The 20896-nt window shown below is 38.5% G+C and overlaps 1 protein-coding gene across 2 annotated transcripts in view; it reads right to left on the bottom strand.

Annotated features, from left to right (window-relative positions):
* DCBLD1 (discoidin, CUB and LCCL domain containing 1) overlaps nt 1-20896 on the bottom strand; it is a gene marked incomplete at its 3' end in the record, with an annotated part of 67127 nt that overhangs the window by 18126 nt on the left and 28105 nt on the right. For both annotated transcript variants that reach the window (XM_082668579.1, XM_082668580.1), the window contains exons 3-5: nt 10977-11111; nt 9579-9630; nt 5930-6002 (exon numbers count right to left, since the gene is read on the bottom strand). In XM_082668579.1, the coding sequence (XP_082524705.1) occupies nt 5930-6002; nt 9579-9630; nt 10977-11111 (260 nt within the window). The remainder of the gene's footprint in view (nt 1-5929; nt 6003-9578; nt 9631-10976; nt 11112-20896) is intronic.

The raw sequence follows: 20896 nt of genomic DNA, 5'->3' as shown, positions 1-20896 counted from the left end.
AACAAGACCCATATATATGCTGTCTACAAGAGACCCACTTCAGACCTAGGGACACATACAGACTGAAAGTGAGGGGATGGAAAAAGATATTCCATGCAAATGGAAATCAAAAGAAAGCTGGAGTAACAATTCTCATATCAGACAAAAAAGACTTTAAAATAAAGACTATTACAAGAGACAAAGAAGGACACCACATAATGATCAAGGGATCAATCCAAGAAGAAGATATAACAATTGTAAAAATTTATGCACCCAACATAGGAGCACCTCAATACATAAGGCAAATGCTAACAGCCATAAAATGGGAAATCGACATTAACACAATCATAGTAGGGGACTTTAACACCCCACTTTCACCAATGGACAGATCAAATGAAAAAAATAAGGAAACATAAGCTTTAAATGATACATTAAACAAGATGGACTTAATTGATATTTATAGGACATTCCATCCAAAAACAGCAGAATATACTTTATTCTCAAGTGCTCATGGAACATTCTCCAGGATAGATCATATCTTGGGTCACAAATCAAGCCATGGTAAATTTAAGAAAATTGAAATCGTATCAAGTATCTTTTCCAACCACAACGCTATGAGACTAGATATCAATTTCAGGAAAAAAACTGTAAAACATACAAACACATGCAGGCTAAACAATATGCTACTAAATAACCAAGAGATCACTGAAGAAATCAAAGAGGAAATCAAAAAATACCTAGAAACAAATGACAATGAAAACATGATGACCCAAAACCTATGGGATGCAGCAAAAGCAGTTCTAAGGGGGAAGTTTATAGCAATACAATCCTACCTCAAGAAACAAGGAACATCTCAAATAAACAACCTAACCTTACACCTAAAGCAATTAGAGAAAGAAGAACAAAAAACCCCAAAGTTATCAGAAGGAAAGAAATCATAAAGATCAGATCAGAAATAAATGAAAAGGAAATGAAGGAAACAATAGCAAAGATCAATAAAACTAAAAGCTGGTTCTTTGAGAAGATAAACAAAATTGATCACCCATTAGCTAGACTCATCAAGAAAAAAAGGGAGAAGACTCAAATCAATAGAATTAGAAATCAAAAAGGAGAAGTAACAACTGACACTACAGAAATACAAGGGATCATGAGAGATTACTACAAGAAACTATATGCCAATAAAATGGACAAGCTGGAAGAAATGGAAAAATTCTTAGAAAAGCACAACCTTCCAAGGCTGAACCAAGAAGAAACAGAAAATATAAACAGACCAATCACAAGCAATGAAATTGAAACTGTGATTAAAAGTCTTCCAACAAACAAAACTCCAGGACCAGATGGCTTCACACACGAATTCTATCAAACATTTAGAGAAGAGCTAACACCTATCCTCAAACTCTTCCAAAATATAGCAGAGGGAGGAACACTCCCAAACTCATTCTACAAAGCCACCATCACCCTGATAACAAAACCAGACAGAGATGTCACAAAGAAAGAAAACTACAGGCCAATATGAACACAGATGCAAAAATCCTCAACAAAATACTAGCAAACAGAATCCAGCAGCACATTAAAAGGATCATACACCATGATCAAGTGGGGTTTATCCCAGGAATGCAAGGATTCTTTAATATATGCAAATCAGTCAATGTGATACACCATACTAACAAACTGAAGGATAAAAACCATATGATCATCTCAATAGATGCAGAAAAAGCTTTCAACAAAATTCAACACCCATTTATGATAAAAACCATGCAGAAAGTAGGCATAGAGGGAACTTACCTCAGCATAATAAAGGCCATATATGACAAACCCACAGCCAACACTGTTCTCAATGGTGAAAAACTGAAACCATTTCCACTAAGATCAGGAACAAGACAAGGTTGACCACTCTCACCACTATTATTCAACATAGCTTTGGAAGTTTTAGCCACAGTAATCAGAGAAGAAAAAGAAATAAAGGGAATCCAATCGCAAAAGAAGAAATAAAGCTGTCACTCTTTGCAGATGACATACTATACATAGAGAATCCTAAAGACTCTACCAGAAAAATACTAGAGCTAATCAATGAATTTGATAAAGTAGCAGGATACAAAATTAATGCACAGAAATCTCTTGAATTCCTATACACTAATGATGAAAAATCTGAAAAAGAAATTAAGGAAACACTCCCATTTACCAATGCAAGAAAAAGGATAAAATACCTAGGAATAAACCTACCTAAGGAGACAAAAGACCTGTATGCAGAAAACGATAAGACACTGATGAAAGAAATTAAAGATGATACCAACAGATGGAGAGATATACCATGTTCTTGGATTGGAAGTATCAACATTGTGAAAATGACTATACTACCCAAACCAATGTACAGATTCAATGCAATCCCTATCAAACTACCACTGGCATTTTTCACAGAGCTAGAACAAAATATTTCACAATCTGTACGGAAATACAGAGGACCCTGAATAGCCAAAGCAATCTTGAGAAAGTAAAATGGAATCAGGCTTCCTGACTTCAGACTATACTACAAAGCTACAGTAATCAAGACAGTATGGTACTGGCCCAAAAAACAGAAATATAGATCAGTGGAACAGGACAGAAAGCCCAGAGATAAACCCGCGCACCCATGGTCACCTTATCTTTGATAAAAGAGGCAAGAATACACAAAGGGGAAAAGACAGCCTCTTCAGTAAGTGGTGCTGGGAAAACTGGACAGGTACATGTAAAAGAATGAAATTAGAACACTCCCTAACAGCTGACACAAAAATAAACTCAAAATGGATTACAGACCTATTGTAAGGCCAGATACTATAAAACTCTTAGAGGAAACCATAGGCAGAACACTCTATGACATAAATCACAGAAAGGTCCTTTGGACCCACCTCCTAGAGAAAGGGAAATAAAAACAAAAATCAACAAATGGGATATAATGAAACTTAAAAGCTTTTGCACAACAAAGGAAACCACAAACAAGATGAAAAGACAACCCTCAGAATGGGAGAAAATATTTGCAAATGAAACAACTGACAAAGGATTAATCTCCAAAATTTACAAGCAGCTCATGCAGCTGAATATCAAAAAAACAAACAACCCAATCCAAAAATGGGCAGAAGACCTAAACAGACATTTCTCCAAAGAAGATATACAGACTGCCAACAAACACATGAAAGAATGCTCAACATCACTAATCATTAGAGAAATGCAAATCAAAACTACAATGAGGTATCACCTCACACTAGTCAGAATGGCCATCATCAAAAAATCTACAAACAATAAATGCTAGAGAGGGTGTGGAGAAAAGGGAACCCTCTTGCACTGTTGGTGGGAATGTAAATTGATACAGCCACTATGGAGAACAGTATTCCTTCAAAAACTAAAAATAGAACTACCATACCACCCAGTAATCCCACTACTGGGCATATACCCTGAGAAAACCATAACTCCAAAAGAGTCATGTACCACAATGTTCACTGCAGCACTATTTACAACAGCCAGGACATGGAAGCTACCTAAGCCATAAAGAAGACGTGGCACATATATACAATGGAATATTACTCAGCCATAAAAAGAAACGAAATTGAGTTATTTGTAGTGAGGTGGAGGTACTTGGTGTCTGTCATACAGAGTGAAGTATATCAGAAAGAGAAAAACAAATACCATATGCTAACACATATATATGGAATCTAAGAAAAAAAAATGGTCATGAAGAACCTAGGGGCAAGACAGGAATAAAGACACAGACCTACTAGAGAATGGACACGAGGATATGGGGAGTGGGAAGGGTAAGCTGGGACAAAGTGAGAGAGTGTCATGGACATATATACACTACCAAACGTAAAATAGATAGCTAGTGGGAAGCAGCCGCATAGCACAGGGAGATCAGGTCGGTCGTCTGTGACCACCTAGAGGGGTGGGATACGGAGGGTGGGAGGGAGGGAGGCTCAAGAGGGAAGAGATATGGGAACATATGTATATGTATAACTGATTCACTTTGTTATAAAGCAGAAACTAACACACCATTGTAAAGCAATTATACTCCAATAAAGATGTTAAAAAAATTGTGAGTCACTATACTGCACACCTGTAACATATAATATTATATAGTAACTATACATCAATAAAATTAAAAAAATAAAGATGGTACACAGATGGCGGAGAGAAAATAATCAGAGGGAGAAAGAAAAAAAAAAAGCAAGTAGCCATGTTGGGGAGGTCCACATGGTAAGAAGCTGAGGACAGCCTCCAACCAAAATCCAGGAAGAAACTGAGGTCCTCAATCCAACAACCCATCAGTAACTGAATGCTGCCAACACGATGTGAGCTTAGAAACAAATATCTTCCTAGTCAAGACTCAGATGAAACTGCAGCCCCACTGACACCCTTGTGTCCCCTTGGATACCCCCTTGTGAGTGTCCCTCACTCAAACTCAGCAGGCCATGCTCAAACTCCTGACCCACAGAACATGAGAGAGTATATATGTGTTGTTTCAAGCTTCTAAGTTTTTGGTAATAGTCATGTAGCAATAGATATCTAATATACACACAGTATCAACATATACCAAAAAAAGACACTAATCAGACTTCTTTGAAGAGATTAGTTTTCAAAATACAAATTTTCCCTCCAGGTGAAATCATACTGGAAGCAAATGGTGTAAAACCAGTTAGTGCGTCAAATAGGAAACCTGTTCGTTAGCACTTCCAGATCATGTACTGAGGCCTACCACCCAGGAAACCATTAACCTGTTACTCTGAAAAAGAGAGCTCTGTCAAGAGGAGGTGAGATCAACAAATAAAGCAAGAAAGAAACAATGCTATTTCTCTTTCTGCATATAATTCTTAAGTTTCTTACACAGGACAGGAAAATAATAAATTAAAACTTTATATTGCTAGGGGGACTATACCTCAACTTTTTAGTTCTTTTGGTTAATTTCCTGAAGTCATCTAGGACTTCAGCCTGTGCCGAGTGTATTTTCAAATTGAGGTAGTGTAAATCATTTTAAGATTCAGTTTCTAGTCCAAGTAAATATCCTGTGTCAATCTTGTAAATTAAGACAACACAAGAAAAAGGAAACAAAGAGCAAAATCACAAAACCTGCTGCTTCCAGAATCAGGATGTACCGAAAGCAAAATTAAAGCCAAGTTATTTTCCTCCTGCTGGAGATATGTGATCAATCTCCTAGAACATGTATGTTTTCCCCGTGCATAAAGAACTCTTAGAAAAGTTCCATCACTATATAGAATTTCACATTTCTAATAACTCAAGCCCCTTCCCGTAAGCTATAAACCCAACTATTTTGAATAGCAAATTTTTAAAAATCAGGTATCAGATTTCCAGGATAGAAATCTGTAAATAGTAAGAAATAAAGGATTGTGTATCTGGATATAAGATATATACTTTAGAAAAATGATGTCTTGTGAATTCTTTTTTTCTGGGAACAATTTATATCACCCAGAGAGTTTCAATAGGCATTAGAAATTGGAGTGCAAGGAGGGAGGGGAATAATATATATGAGCAGGGCATATGGCTTCACTGGTCCTAGATATAATGTCACTATTCTGTGATGTAAAATGTTCATGTCCTTGGCTGTATTACATGAATCAACTGGAGCATTAAAATAAAGAAATAAATTATAACAAAAGGATGATCTCTTATAAAAATTGGATGGAATTATACCCTTAGGTATAATTAATATAAATATAAATAATATAAAGGGTTTTGTTTACCATTTCATTTATAGTATGCTTAACTGGAAATGCTAAAAATAGGAATGAATGCCATGAATAACCTTGGTTTTTATACTTATTTATTCTCAGAAAAGAGAACTGTGCATCTATCTACAAAGTTTTATATCTTATTTGACTTTACTTTGTAAAGAATTTAGGCAGAGCAACAAGCACTAACTCTTTTTAATTTCCTCCCTGCCATAAAATTACCCTCAATTACTTACATCTCTATATCCATGCACCACATTCCCAGAAATATCTCCTGCTATGTCTCTACAACCAGCTGGGCAGAACTTGCTGGAAAAAAAATAAAGAATTTATATTTTATTAGGTCGTACTTAGTGTGAAATTATACTTAAAAGTATTTTCTCTCCTCTATACAACATGCAGGAATATCTTTCTTTAATGACAAATCAGAAACCTGATTTGTGAAAACACACACTTATCTAAAATATTCATCTGAAGGCAAGTTTTACACAATTATTTGTTTGATATCAAAATTCATTATAAACTCTATTAAACAATGAGCTTCCCTAAAGCATCTTAATTGATTTTAAGGGGTCCAAGAAATGTTAAGTAAAAAGGTAAAGTTTCTAAATACAGTATATATAGCATAATCCTGTCTTTATGAAAAGAAATGTTTAAATAACAATTTATGTTTTCTATGGATAAAAAGATAACAAGGAAGAATATCTCTGGATTCTCTCTGAGTGTAGGAGTTTGAGAAACTATCACTTTCTGTGTTACTAACTCTGTAAATTTGGATTCACTCTACTAGCATTACCCAATTGGAACATAATGGAAGCCATACATGTTAATTTAAATATTCTAGTAGCCACATTAAAAAAATCAAAAGAAACAGGCAAAATTAATATTAATATTACTCATATATTTTTTTTAACCTAATATATTCAAAATGTATCATTTCCACATGTAATGAACAGAAAAATTATCAAGATATTTCCAGTCTTTTTTTTTAAATAAGTCTTCAAAATCTGCAGTATATTTTATACTTACAGCACACCTCAATTTGAATTAGTCAAGTTTAAATGCCTGGAGAGGGATGGTCCACATTAGTTATAAATTACTTTTGCAATCAGAAAAAAGGTGTATATTTTTTTTAGCTTTACTGGGGTATAGTTGACAAACAAAATTGTAAAATATTTAAAGTGTACATCATGATGATTTGATATACGTATACACTGAAAGAATTCCTCCCATCTAGTTAAACACAGCCATCACCTCATACACACACACACACACACACACGTGTATATATATATATATATATATATATATATATATATATATATATATATATTTTTTTTTTTTTGGTGAGAATATTTATGTTCTACTCTCTTAACAAATTTCAATTACACGATATGGTGTTATCAGCTATAGTCACCATGTTATACATTAGATCCTCAGACCTTATTCATCTCTATAGCTGAAAGTTTATACCCTTTTATCAACCTTTCCCTATTTCCCCTAACCTCCAGCCCCCAGTAACTACTTTCTGTTTCTATGAGTTTGACTAAAAGAGGTATATTTAAAATTAGGATTTCATTTGCTCAAGTCATTTTTCAAGAAACTTTTCAGAAACATGTCATGGCATATGGTATGGTTGGCTGTGGCTTAGGGTGTGTTGACCCAGGCTCTGTTACTACCTAACTAGCTATGTGACCCCGAATATTGCACATAATCCCCCTTAAATTCAGTTTCCTCTTCTGTAGTTCCTTCAAGCATCAACATATCAATAGGCCATGAGAGACAACCATACATCTAAAAAACGTGCAAAAGGAAACTCAAAACATTATGTGAACATTGACACCTTTAAAGACGAATGCCATAGGCCCTTGTTTCTATATATACCATATTACAGTAATGTTTGCTTGGTTTGTTCAAGAAGAATGTACCAGCCCAAGCAGATTCCAAAACAGCAGTTGCTTTTATTTCATTTCCTCTCAGTTTCCTCCTGCTGACTTAGCAAATTAGATGTGTAACAGAATCCAATGATCAAAACTACCCAAATAAATGGTTCATAATTCTTCCCCATTGACCTAGTGGAATCCAGCACTACAGCAATAATCAAGGAATTAAGAAACAGAAATAATGGAAATCCTATTACAGGTTTACAGTTCCTTATCCTAGCCCTTAGAGCCAGATGTATTTCAGAATTCAGAATTTGGGGGATTTTAGAAAAGTAAAACAGTGCCAATAATGTATATGATGTATGACGCCACTGCGGTCTGCAAATATTAATCAAAGCATTAATATCTCTGTATCAAATATATGGATAGTCATATTAGGTCAAATACATAAAGACAAAATAGCCTCATGTTTAATTTAGTCCAATTTTGCTGTCAGCTGAATTTAAGGTCACGTTAATCAGGTACTGCCACCAAATGAGTTACAAAAATCTTTTGACTTTTAAAGCTTTCTGCATTTCACAATTATGGATGAAGGAATATGGCCCTGTACTAGTCATCACACCTCATCTTTAACTAAACTCTACAAACAGGCTGGGCTACAGCTTAGATGATCTGACACCATAACATCACACCGTAGGGCTGAATATATTCCTTTCTCTAAGAGGATAGGAAATGACTATTGATGCCCAGAGGCCCTGTCACCACTGGGACTGTACACGTATGGCTGGAAAGAAAATGCTGCTGAATGTCTGCACTGGATGAACAGCAACTTTGAGGGGCAACATTTAATTACTGGTCATTTTCATTTTTGTCTTTTCTCAACTGACCTTCATATTAGTAAACACTAGAGTTGATTCTGCATTATAAAAGAATCTCATTTATTAGAGTATCAGATGGATAGGACCATGGACTCTTAAGCTTGACTTTTGGGGTATTCTTATTTATTGTGTAGCCCTAAGCAGGTTATTTAATTGCTTTGTGCCTGTTTTGGGGGTAAAACAGAACCTGCCTGGCTGGTGTACTGGAACATTCACATGAGCTACCTATATGCTAACTCCAGAGAGCTGTAGTGGTACTAAGAAAACACTCTAATGAGTTAGAGTTGTTGTTAGTGTTTTTGTTGACAATGACCTATAGACCAGTGGTTCTCAACTAGGGGTGATTTCTGCCCACCAGCAGACCTTTGGAAACGTCTGGAGACATTTATCGTGACTGGCTCATACAGGCCAGGGGTGCTGCTAAACGCCCACAATGCACACAACAGCACATCATCCAATCCAAAATATCAACAGTGCCAAGGCTGAGAAATCCCCCTCTAGACTTTTACTTTACAGATGAGAAAACGTACATCTAAGAAATTAAGTCATTTTTCCAGTTAAAGTAAAGCTGGGATGAAAATTTTCATCTCCTATTCTCAGTAGGTCTCTTTTTTGTGGGAAAGATAAAATGAACCCCTCCAGAATTACAAAGTCACTCCCAAATGCTGGCCCGGTAAAAAAATGCACTCTAGACTCCATTTTGGCTCATTGGTACTAGAGTAGAACTCAAGGGTCAGCGAACTGTGACCCATGGGCCAAATCCAGCCAGCGCCTTTTTTTTTTTGAAATAAAGTTTTTTTGGAACACAGCCATGCTCATTCATTCACATATATACTGTCTATGGCTGCTTCTGCACTACAAAGGCAACAGAAACTGTATGAACAGATGCAAAAGAGACTGCACGGCCTGCAAAACCTAAAGTATTTATTATCTGGACTTTGACAGAAAGTTTGCTGATCTCTGCTGTATAAGAAACCATTTCAAATATCCCTAATTAGTTACAACATAGATGATTTTTTTAAATTAAATTAAGTACAAGTAAGGTACTTTATCTGGTTTAATGTCAAGGAAAACAAAATATTCAGCAACAAATGACTGCAGCACAGCTAGGACACTGTATTTACCTGTATTCTGTCTTCAAATAATGGTTAGCTCGTTCCAAACACGTTATTAAATCTGTCATAAATAAAGATAATTGCAATCAGCTCTAAAGATTTCTTTTAAAATGAAACAGTTTTTGAAAAGTATTTATTCGTTATCTAGTTATCTGAACTCTTCTGTTTAAAAATAAATAAAAACTGACACACTACCCCCAGGATTTCATCAGTTCCCTTCATTTTTCCTTTCTACCATCAATGACGGTTCTTCAGTATTTATCCAGTGAATGACAACAGAATCTATTTCCAACAAAAAACCCAACCCTGGTTAGTTACTATTCACTACATACCTACAAAAGACCATGTGTATAAGCTCCTCTGGCAGGAGGAAAACCATTTCAAGAGCCCAGTGTGGTTCAGAGAAGGTTCAGGAACATCTTAATTTAACAATTTAGCTAGTGGCAATCGAGCGACCACAGGGCCAGGAGTTTAGTGAGAAAGCAAAGAGCCTATCAGCTTTGATCAATGAGGACCAAGGACTTAAAAGCAGCGTGCTCTCTGGAGCAATTTATAGAACTGAACTAATACTCAGCAATGGAAACTCTAAGATACTGTGGATTTTGGTGCTTTTAGATGGACCTAGTATAGTTTCCAAAATATTCCACACTTGCTGCAGAAGTTCTTTCTTTCCTTAATCATTTCAGTAGTTCTTAGGGAGAAATGTATGCTGAACACCGGCCATGCAGGGGCCTGCTGGGATATTGCTCAGATCTGATTGGCTGAGTGAGAAATGAATGGGGTACCCCCTTCCCAGAGTATTTCTGCAGGAGGGGCCTGACAGCAGAAACTCTGGGCACCTCTGTGGCCCTGGCAGACCCTGGGCTGCATGGAAATTACTCTGGAGTTCGAGGCCTGGATGGGAGGCCACGCTTTCCTTTCCCATCAATATTCATGCTCCCCTTCTCTCCCGCTCACGCGCTAGCTGGATGGGTAGGGCACTTGGTGACAGTGACTTTCTCCTCCTCATACTCTCATGCTCCCATGCTGGTGCACTGGTGTGTATGGAGTGGGGGGGTGTCACTGGTTAAAAGGCTTGTCCCCTAAGCTAACAAAGGGGTTGGTGGAGAGCTCCAGAGAACAGCCAGACCTTAGGAGGGTCAGGAGGGTAGCCCCAAAGATACACAATCCATGATTTCTAGGAAAATGAGCTCAACCCTCTCCCACATAAGTCAGCGGATCAGTCTAACGTGGGCTATGAAAGTATTCAGTTCAGACCTAGCTACTTACAAAGACACTGCATTCCTCTCTTCCCTCACATCTTAATTCTGGATCTGAGGTCACAGTTCTGTCCGGAGATGGTGACTAGCAAGAGGAATTCTTAGACAGATAAAGGTTTACAGATTTATGTTGGTCCTTCTGCTATACCTGGATGGTCGCTGCTGGCATACGTTAGCAAAAAACCCCGCCCAGAAATGTGGGATCCACTCTCAAAGCGAACAGTTACTTCACTGGTGTTCAGCAAGAGTTCTTTGGGCACAGTCATGCTTCCACAATACGGACCTAAAAACAAAGCACACTTGTAGCTCATTTCAAAATTTAGACCAGTACAAAGAATTGGTATATACATTTTTTCCCCTTAAATGTCAACTTTACCAGACAACACATACACATAAGATTATAATCTTTACCCAACTGAAATTTTGCTTCATACTGAGACTAAGAATTAGTGACTGATTGTAAACTTGATTATACAGAGAAACAAGATGGGGGAAGTGGCCAATTCTAGATAAGAAATAGCTTGGAACTAGTTAATTGTGAACAACACAAGAGATAGGTTCCAATTTTTATAAGAAAGCGACTAACAAACAAAAATCAAAATATTTAGTTAAGAAAATGTTATAACAAAAGTGATATTCTAGGGACCTCCTAAATTTGCTTAAAGTATGGTCTAAATGCTTGCGTGCCAACCAAATTCATATGTTAAAATCCTAATGCCCAATGTGACAGTATTAGGAGGTGGGGCCTTTGGGAGGTACTTAGTTTCACAAGGGCAGAGCCCTCATGAATGGGATTAGTGCCTTTATAAAGGAGGCCCCAGTGAGCTTGCTTGCCCCTTCCAGCATGTGCAGACACAGGGAGATGGCTATGAACCAGGAAGGGGGCTCTCACCATCCACTATACCGTATCTGCTGGCACCATGATCTTGAACTTCCCAGCCTCCAGACTGTAAGAAATAAATGTCTGTTGTTCATACGTTACCCGGTCTGTGATATTTTGTTACAGCAGACTGGAGAGACTAAGACAGGTAGTAAAGAAAATGTTATCACAAAAATGATATTCTCCTAAATTTGCTCAAAGAAACTCACAAGCTCCCTTTTGCCAAGAAAGTTCCACTACTGTATAGCACAGGGAACTATACTCAATATTTTGTAATAACCTATAGGGAAAAGAATCTGAAAAAAAAATATATGTATAACTAAACCACTTTGCTGTACACTTGAAACTAACACAACACTGTAAATCAACTATACTTCAATTTTTTAAAAAAGTGTAAAGAAAAAGAAAGTTCTAGAATTAAAAGACTGTCCAATACAGGGTAAAAATCTTATTCTCATGCAATTTGCACACTTCTCTTTCTCTTCTTTACCACTCTTAACAGCAACTTCTGGTTAACTCATATAATTTATTTTGATTTGTAAAATGAAGTTTATAAGAAAGCAGAATAATGTCTAAAGGCTTTTGAAATACCACAGTATAAATTATACAATTAAGAGTATAACATAGGGAGACGCAAGAGGGAAGAGATATGGGAACATATGTATAACTGATTCACTTCGTTATAAAGCAGAAACTAACGCACCATTGTAAAGCAATTATACCCCAATAAAGATGTTAAAAAAACAAAATAGTTTAACATATAGTTTCTAAAATACGTTGCTTGAAAAGCAATAGGAAGCTCTATGAACTTTCAAAAGACAAAATTAGGGCTTCCCTGGTGGCGCAGTGGTTGAGAATCTGCCTGCCAGTGCAGGGGACACGGGTTCGAGCCCTGGTCTGGAAAGATCCCACATGCCACGGAGCAACTAGGCCCACGAGCCACAACTACTGAGCCTGTGCGTCTGGAGCCTGTGCTCCACAACAAGAGAGGCCGCGACAGTGACAGGCCCGCGCGTCGCGATGAAGAGTGGCCCCCGCTCGCCGCAACTAGAGAAAGCCCTCGCACAGAAACGAACACCCAACACAGCCAAAAATAAATAATAAATAAATTTTTTTTAAAAAGACAAAATGAGATTTGGAGCTTAAAAAAAAAAAGACCTTCCTAAGAATACTCAAGTTGAAGTTTAGTTTGCAAACTGTCATCTTGAAAGTCAAGTATGCAAGACAGGATAATTTCTCTAAAAATAGGGGTTAGCAAGTCAATTTTGAAGAGCGGTATTCTTCATCAACTTCTCCCAAAATTGAACAGTATAGAAAGAGTCAATGGAACAACAATGACAACATCAGGTTAAGGGAAGAAAAAGATCACTCCAAGTCAATGTGAGTACAACTAGTCACACCAGCCAAAGCCAACATAGGGACCAAACTGCTGAAAGATGCAGAAGATCGTGAACCCAACTCAGCCTTCCTTTCCTGATATAAGGGATCAAATTTCTCTTCTGTCCTGTCCAGGTGTCACGTTCTGAAGATGTGATAAAATGAGAGAAATGCTGTGTGTTTACATGCCCCAGATCTCAGTTGTTGCCTATTATTAAATTATAATGAAATCCAAATAAAAAGGATCATCTCTCTCTTTAGAAACACTCATCATATACAATTACTTACATGAGTTAATACCTGCAAATTATTTAGAATGGTACCTAGGATATAAAGTGTTAAGTACTCGTTAAATAAATAAATACATTAAAACAAACAAACAAATAAATAATGCCTGTTTTCCTTTTAGACAATGTTCCATGGGGTTAGGGACTTTTCTATATCCGTCACTATCTCAAACACCTTGTACGTGTGACAGCTTTCCAAATATTGTTTGAATCAAAATGAAGTTAAATATTCTTCTATTTGCAACAGCTGGTTTTTAAAAACCAAACATGATTATAAAGATACATAAAATATTTAATCCTGTCATTACAAAATAGCATGAAGAGGCAAGAAAAGTGTGGAAAAGCAAGAAAGGAAAAGAAAATCATTAGTGTGGTAGATATATGGATTTTTTGATCTTCAAGAGTGCTCACAAGCATGGAAGATAGGCAATACTAAATGAATTTTTGTATAATAAAGTAGAATAAGCATTTTTGCAAAATTAGAGTGAGTCAGATTACTGTGCTTGACTTACGCAACTGATTCTCAGTTTGTTTTAAGTAAGTTTCAAATTCATTTGTTCTTTGCACAGGTAAGTGAGATACTTACTTTGCAAACTTAAGAACAAAGATGAAATACCTAGTAACTTGTTGCTATTAATAAATCAGAATATTTTTCTAATCATATTTATTTCTTCCAAGAAGAAATAACAACATATATACTCTTCTCCAAATCATGATGACGATACCATACCAATCTCTCCTTAAACTTCTATGTGCATTCCAATGAGTTCTAACAAAAACCGTGAGGAAAAGTCTAAATGGATAATCAGTGAGAACTTGTTTGAAATTTTTTTAGTTGAAATATATTTGACATATAACACTATAATGTAAGGTATACAACATGTAATAATGTATATTGTAATATACATATTGTATAATGTATAATAATAATATATATTATAATAATATAATAATAATAATGTAATAATATAATATTGTATAATGTATAATGTAAGGTATACAACATGTTAATTTGATACATTTATATATTTTAATATGATTGTCATTGTAGGGATAATTAGCACCTCTATCACATTACATAATTATCATTTCTTCTTAGGGGTTGGAATAATTAATTTCTAGTCTCTTGTTTGATGATTATAATATTGTTGTCTATATTCACTATACTGTACATTAAATCTCTAGGGCATATTTGTTACTCATTGCAAGTTTGTACCCTTAAACAACATGTGTCCTATTCTCCCACCCTCCATCCCCCATATGTAAGTGGAGATCATACAGTACTTGTCTTTCTCTGCCTAGCTTATCTCACTTAGCATAATGTGCTCAAGGTCCATCCATGTTGCTGCAAATGACAGGATGCTCTTCTTTCTCGTGGTTGAATAACTGGAATTTTTTTAAAAGATTTTTATGGAACAGTTGAAAGGAAAGGTTGCAAAATTATAAATATTTTACACAAATAGATAAGAATGTATGCCATTACACTAAGTTGTTGTACAATACATACAATTTCCTAGATCAAAACCACATAAAAACAGTAAAACTCTAACTTGGTTGCATCCTCCCAAAGTCATGGTAGGCATGGTAGGTAAACATTTCTGGAAGAAGTTCAAAGAAAGAAAATGGGAACACACACACACTTTAATCACCGTTACCCCACAGGCACCATCCCTCTCACATTTTCATTGATGTGCTGCAAACACGTAACTAAACCCTAGCAGGGACAGGGCATGCCCTGTGTGTACAAATGCCATCATTAAAAGTTATTTGACAGGTTCATCAGGGCACAGCCATCACAACAGCAGGAGGCAGCTGTAGCCCAGGGTGGGGAACTGAAGCTGAGGGTTGGCTGCGGTATCACCTTTGGCAAAACACCCAAATTATTGCCTGTCTGGAGGTCTGACAGATAAAGATTCCTTTTCACAGATTAGAAGTTAATAACTGCATTCCTAGAATTAAAAGGGAAAAAGAGATGAAAATAGAAAAATGTGAGTGGCAGTGAGAGGGAAAAATAATTAATGGGAAACCATGAAAGGAGTCTGTCCTAAGCAATGCTCTCAGTTTTCAGCAGACTCCCTGGAGGATGGTATCTTTTCTTATGAAAGCCTTTCACCACCCACACCTGCCCCAAAGATATATTTACTGTTAGTACTCTCTGTCCCAATTTTTCAAAAGGATCTACACCTGTATTTGAACATGCACAATGCCATTGGAAACCCAAGTAAGAGCTCAGAGGTGACTTCTAGCTTTGACCATGGTTATATGTGCCATCCTGTGCAGTGTTCCTAGATTGGTAAACCTGTTTCAATTCACAGTCAGACTGAACCCCAAACCTTCTTGAGTGGTTCTGAAGACCTCTAGCAGACCTAAAAGTAAGACTCACAGTCTGCATAGAGGTTTGCTTCACAACTGGCAGTGCTGTGTTTCACAGAACTTGGACTTGCTGTCTAACAATGACCTTCCTCCTCACCTCTATCCTTGTCTGGGAAGCAGGTTCCACCTTTGTAGTCTCAAATTCCCACCAGATTGGGAGACAGCAGAAAGGCAGTTCATCAAGTAGGCAGAAAAATCAAAAAAATAAATCCTCTACCTTTTGTGGAATGCAGTGAGTCACCCTGGATTGTGGGAAGAGCCATCAATGACACCAAATGGAATAGCATGTGGCATTTGGCACCAGACATGAGACCAAGAGCTAGCAGACAATGGACTGATTCCTTGGACAAAAGGAATAAAGGGCCAGGAACCCTAGGAGCTGCCTGCTTTGAGCACAGTAGGCCAGTTCCTCTCAACACATCCCCTGTTCCATGAGCAGCTGAGAAGGGAAACCCTTTATCTTCCCACGTGTGAATAAAAGCAAACTGTCCTACAAGGAAGAATGAACTGCCTGCCTGGAGCCAGTCCTCTGGATTCTCTGGCAATCTGACAATCTGTGCAGCAATTTATCCTCCTGCTGCATTCTCCATGGCCTGTCTGCCTAAGTCTCCAGACATTACAAGGTAATATTTTGTTTAGTAACTGTTCCAAGTCATTACAGATGGGTCTATGCTTTTGATCTTGAAACTGACAACAGTAAGTTATTGTTTCATCTGTGAAAAAGATGTGTTTAAAAAATGGTATGCATGCTGTTAAAGGAAATCAAAGAGACCCCTCCCTCTCCATAACTGGGGGTGAAAAACAGAGAGCAAATAAAAAACTTAAGTCTTGACAGATCTGCCATAAATCAAACTGAACAACAAAAAACTCCTAAAAACCTTCATTAGCCTTACGAGCACCAGCTTAAGCACACATTTAATTTCTCATGACAGATAAGAACATGCCAATGAGATGAAGTGATGCTCCCTGGGAGAGCCACTGGCAGAGCCAACCACTCGGCACATCATCAGCCAGCTGCCAGGGAAGTGGTACCTGGCACGGCCCAGATCTGGGTGCAGAGGCGTGCTGATAAAACAGTCTCCAGAAATGTCGAGGCTGCAAACGCCACTGGACTTGTGTCCATTTTCCTTTTGTTATTTTTTTTTTCTATGCAGTCAGATGGCAGGGTTTGTCCTTGCTTGCTAATTGCAATAGGTCACTGTACAAAATTACAGAATTTTCAGGGCCATTTTCTTTGAAAAGGAGGGAAATTAGCATAAAAAAAGGGATATTCCTGGACTGTGTCATTAAAACCATAGTCACGTAAGAATGTAAGTGGTATCCCTGGAGAGTTTTGGTCTCTGGTTCCCAGACAAAAATCAGTGACAGATGATAAATGAACCAGGCAGATTCCTAGACAAAGGTGCGGCTTTACTTGGGGCTAGGGACTCAGGTCAAGAAGCGCTTTCACAGCAGAACCCACCTAGGCCATTACTTCTCTCCCAACAAAAGATGGCAATTGGCTGAAATGAATCACAGTGCATCTCTGGGAAAGTGTTTGAGGAAGAGGAGGCGGTGGAGGCCAATACTTCCTCTCCTTGACGATTATGGTTATGTTAATGAGACATCTAGCATGGAACTTTCTGGCTGATATAACCTTTTTTATAAGTTGACGATTCTTTCTGTATTCTACCTTGGCATAAAAGGCAAAACAAAGCAAAACAAACAAAAATCAGTCCTTCTCAAGCATTTCCACCAAAGTAGCCTCAGTCATAGAGGAGGACGCACCTCTGGGGTGGTTGAGGCCCAAAACAACTTTCCATAAGCTTCTTCAAAGGCTTTTGCTTTATCAATAAAAGTCCTAAGAATTTTGCATTCTCCATAACATGGCTGTGAGACATAAACAATGTATAAAATAGAGGCTGCCAATCTTGTATTTTTCTCTATTTGGAATTTTTTAAAAAAATCAACAGGCAAGGCATAATGATTAGACCTTACTGCAATATGCAATAAGTATCATTCTAAACTATTATCACAGAAATCTTGTTGCAATTATGAGTCAAAACACTTAGTATTATTTCCTACTTTTCCCATTTCTCTTGTTCCTGGTGTAATATAAATATTAACGGTTGACTTCATATCGTTGTACTTCTAAGTCACTGACAATGGTTAAAAAAATACTGGGGGTGGAGGTGGAAGTACAGGAAGTGTAAGAGAACAATTCTGGAACTTCCTGGCTTTTCTATAGTGCAAATCATTTAGCACAGCACAGCTAATTTAACTGACTACAATTAGGTTCACTGACCATGATGTCTCCCTTAGTCAAAAAGACTAAGATGCATTTTTTTAAACCTTGAATTTATACTAGCACTCTGCGTGTGAGTGACTTCTCAGAACTCCATTTGGTTCTCAGACCCCTAGGGGAAGGCCTGCAGAGGTCTCCATTTCTTGTTCATCATTCAGCAAATAACGAACAAGAACTACAGCTCACTTCTGCACAAGCCACAGGATCAGATGGCTTTTGTCACCCTGAATGGGAATGGCACGGTGCTTAAAAGTGGGATCCCTGGAGTCAAATGCCCAGACTTGAATCCCAGATCTAGTTAAGTGATTGTAAGCAAGTTACTTGACCTCTTTGAGCTTCAGTTTCCTTACGTGTGGAGGCTAATAATAGGCCCCCTCTTACAGGGCTATTACGAGGGTTAAGTGAGTAACTCTGGAGCGCCAAAGCACAGTGTACGGCACAGATGAACACTCCACTGCAGACACCTTCTTTACTGTTTCATGGTCTTTTCTATATGCTAAGTAGAGTCCGAAAATTTTAGGTAGATCAAGTCTTTCTTTAAATGAGGAGGGGATATTTATTGATACAGGAATCTTTTTTTTTTTTTTTTTTCTGCGGTACGCGGGCCTCTCACTGTTGTGGCCTCTCTCGTTGCGGAGCATAGGCTCCGGACGCGCAGGCTCAGCGGCCATGGCTCACGGGCCCAGCCGCTCCGCGGCATGTGGGATCTTCCCGGACCAGGGCATAAACCCGTGTCCCCTGCATCGGCAGGCGGACTCTCAACCACTGAGCCACCAGCGAAGCCCGATAGAGGAATCTTACTGTAAATCTTCCTACAGTGTGAAAAAAGACACTCATATTTATAAGCTTATAGATTTTTAAATATATAAAGTTTGCCAAGATCAAGCTACATGCAGTCAGACTCGTTAAACGCTGACTGAGCATCTGCCAGTGTAAGACTACGCTAAGCAACAGAGGATAAGCGAAGGATGAATAAAATGCAATTCCTTCCTCAGAAAACCCCCTATCTGGTAGAGAAGCTAAAATAATGATCTCAACCTGAGATTGGTGCTACATTGACGGCTTAGAAAAACAACGTGAGTCCAGACGAGGGACCGACTGGAGCTGCTGGACATCAGAGGAGGTTCTAGGGTAAGTGGCATTGGATTTGCTTTGTGTTTGTGTGTGTATGTGTGTGTGTGTGTGTGTGTGTGTTAGAAGGGGCAGAAAAGCAGGGGAAGAAATAACACATGGAAGAAATAACATCATCAAATGTACCGAACATGAAACTGTGTGATATGTTTAGGAAAAGGCATAGGAGATGCGGACACTCAGAGATGTGGCTGGAGGACTTCCCCGGTGGTGCAGTGGTTAAGAATCCGCCTGCCAATGCAGGGGACACGGGTTTGAGCCCTGGTCCAGGAAGACCCCACATGCCACAGAGCAACTAAGTCCGTGCACCACAACTACTGAGTCTGTGTTCTACTTAGCCCACGAGCCTAGAGCCTGTGCTCCGCAACAAGAGAAGCCACCGCAATGAGAAGTCCGTGCACTGCAACAAAGAGTAGCCCCCAGTCGCCGCACGAGAGAAAGCCCACGCGCACCAATGAAGACCCAATGCAGCCAAAAAGTTAATTAATTTTTAAAAATGATGTGGCTGGAAATGTGAGTGGGAAGAGAGTGCACGAGCGAGCCTTGAACCATGCTAACAAGTGTCTGTGGACAGTGGGACACAATAATAATTTTTGAAATAAGGAAAGAAAGAAATTATTACAACAATATTTAACAAGATAATCGTAGATGGTCCGGAGGGAATGGAGACTGGTGAAAGGAGAGAGGGGAAAATCAGGAAGCTCTTTCTATAAGAAATAGATACAAAGATGTGGACTGGTGGTGGCAGTGAAAATAAAAAGCCAAACTGAATGTACCATGGGCTTAGGGAACATGGGTTCTTGGCTCATCTCATGAAGCTGGATGGAGAAAATCTGTCCACGAAGCTCTTTCTGGCTCAGGGAACCCCTGCCACAGGCTTGGACTGATTTGGGTAACTTTAGGTCACCAGGAACGCACCAGGATGGGTAGGGTGGGGTGTGCTGCCGCAACTCAGCCTCTGCTGGGTGGAAGGAGCGTTCTCGGGGTATTGAGAGGGACCGATGTGTTCTCTGCTCTCAGACATCTTAGACAAAGAATGAACTGTGCGCAAGGCCATTGGGGAGGAAGAGGGGGTGGAAAGGGGGGAAGGGCAAGAGGAGGAAGGGGAGTAGGGAGGGAGTGATGATGGTGGCTAACATTTACTGAATGCTCGTTATGTGCCAGACATCATTCTTGTAAGTTATATATACATGTGCCTCAATCACCCATATGTGGCGGATACTATCATTTTGCCCATTTTAAAGATGGGGATACGGAGATACAGAAAGTTAAGTAATTTGCTCAAGGTCATGTAATTAAAAAATGAGTAGTACGGCAGGAATTTGGAGCCAGGCAGTTTAATTCCAGAGTCTGCACTCTTAAGCCCAAGTGAAAACTCTGCATAGAAACAGAAGTGCTCATCTCAATCCATGCTGAAGGCCAGCCTGGTGTTATTGATCCACAGTGACCTAGGCGGGGAAGTCTCTGAAACTACGTGAGAACAAGGTCCTCTGAGATCCCGAGGAACCAGTATCTGGCTCCCACCGAGATTGCTCCAGCAGGTTAGGAATAGCCCTAAACTCTGCCCACTGGGGGAAGATCAACTTTCATGGAAAACTGGGACCGAGTCAATCTTCTTGAAATATCAGGAAACAGAAATGAGTTTCTCTGGGATCCCCAAAAGCAGCCATGACAGAAACAAACCTCTGGATGAATTCTTTGTGGTCAGTAAGACTGGAAATGGAACTTAACCAGTA

This window comes from Grampus griseus, assembly GCF_964374135.1.
Source record: "Grampus griseus genome assembly, chromosome: 13".
Lineage (NCBI taxonomy): Eukaryota > Metazoa > Chordata > Mammalia > Artiodactyla > Delphinidae > Grampus > Grampus griseus.
This window is presented reverse-complemented; position numbering and strand designations above follow the sequence as displayed.